The sequence below is a fragment of the Sinocyclocheilus rhinocerous genome, unplaced genomic scaffold (assembly GCF_001515625.1).
Source record: "Sinocyclocheilus rhinocerous isolate Xijiao unplaced genomic scaffold, SAMN03320098_v1.1 scaffold864, whole genome shotgun sequence".
NCBI lineage: Eukaryota > Metazoa > Chordata > Actinopteri > Cypriniformes > Cyprinidae > Sinocyclocheilus > Sinocyclocheilus rhinocerous.
The window spans coordinates 961,243-962,377 of NW_015645567.1; the positions used below are offsets into that span (position 1 = coordinate 961,243).

At 32.7% G+C, this 1,135-nt stretch overlaps 1 protein-coding gene across 1 annotated transcript in view; it reads right to left on the minus strand.

The window, feature by feature from the left end:
* The window catches only part of LOC107706773 (DEP domain-containing protein 1B), a 10,868-nt gene that overhangs the window by 4,607 nt on the left and 5,126 nt on the right, over positions 1–1,135 (minus strand). The window contains exon 7 of the mRNA XM_016510585.1: positions 617–757. Coding sequence (XP_016366071.1) covers positions 617–757 — 141 coding nt within the window. The remainder of the gene's footprint in view (positions 1–616; positions 758–1,135) is intronic.

A 1,135-nucleotide genomic window follows, 5' to 3' on the forward strand; every position in this document is an offset into this window, starting at 1 on the left:
GGGGGGGGGGGGACAGTAAAAACAGTAATATTGTGAAATATAATTTTTTTTTATGTTAAAATGTAATTTATTCCTGTGATCAAAGCTGAATTTTCAGCATCATTACTCCAGTCTTCAGTGTCACGATACATCAGAAATCATTCTAATATACTGATTTGCTGCTCAAGAAACATTTTTATTATCAATGTTGAAAACAGTTGCGCTGCTGTATATTTTTGTGGAAACTGTGATACATTTCTTTTTGTCACGATTCTGTGATGAACAGAAAGTTCAAAAGAACAGCAATTATTTGAAATAGAATCTTTTGTAACATTATAAATGTCTTTACTGTCACTTTTGATCAATATAATGTATCCTTGTTGAATAAAAGTATGATAGTATAAAAAAAATTATGAACTTACTGACCTTAAAATTTTGAATAGTAGTGTATATTTATTGTAAATAAATTTTTTTTTAATTTCTCAATATTTGCTCAGAATTCATTCAAAGATATTTGAAAACAGGGAACTATAAATTCAGACTGTTTTCGCTCATCCTAATAATCTCAAAATGTACAAGTAATGGCTGATTAAATACATCCAGCACTGATCATGTGAATAGCTTGTGCATCACTCACCCAAAATACTGACAAATATTTCATACAGATGGAAAGTCAAAAGTGGCTCTTTCAGTCTCTGGAAATGTTCTGCCACTGTCCTGAAGACGTCTCTCTCAAACCCTGGATACATGGGCTGCCTGGCCTCACTGCCATTGGGCCCTAAAATGATGTCAACACAGAGATGCTTAAAAGTTAATACACAATTAAAGATGGACTATAATATATGCATACAGATATCATATTTAATTCCATATTAATATAATAAGCAGATTGGCAACCTACACAAAGGCTAATTAATTATATTGCATGGCAAAATAATTGTTTATTGTGATTGTTAAAGGGGACATCGGATGCCCATTATCCACAAGCTGGTATGATTCTTTAGAGTCTTCATGAAATGTCTGTAACATACTTTGGTTAAAATTCCTCAATAGTCGTGTAAAACAACACCCTTTTTACCTTGCCAAAAACAGCTCTGTTCACAGAGACTCATTTCGGTGCATGTCTCTTTAAATGATAATGAGCTACTGCTCACCC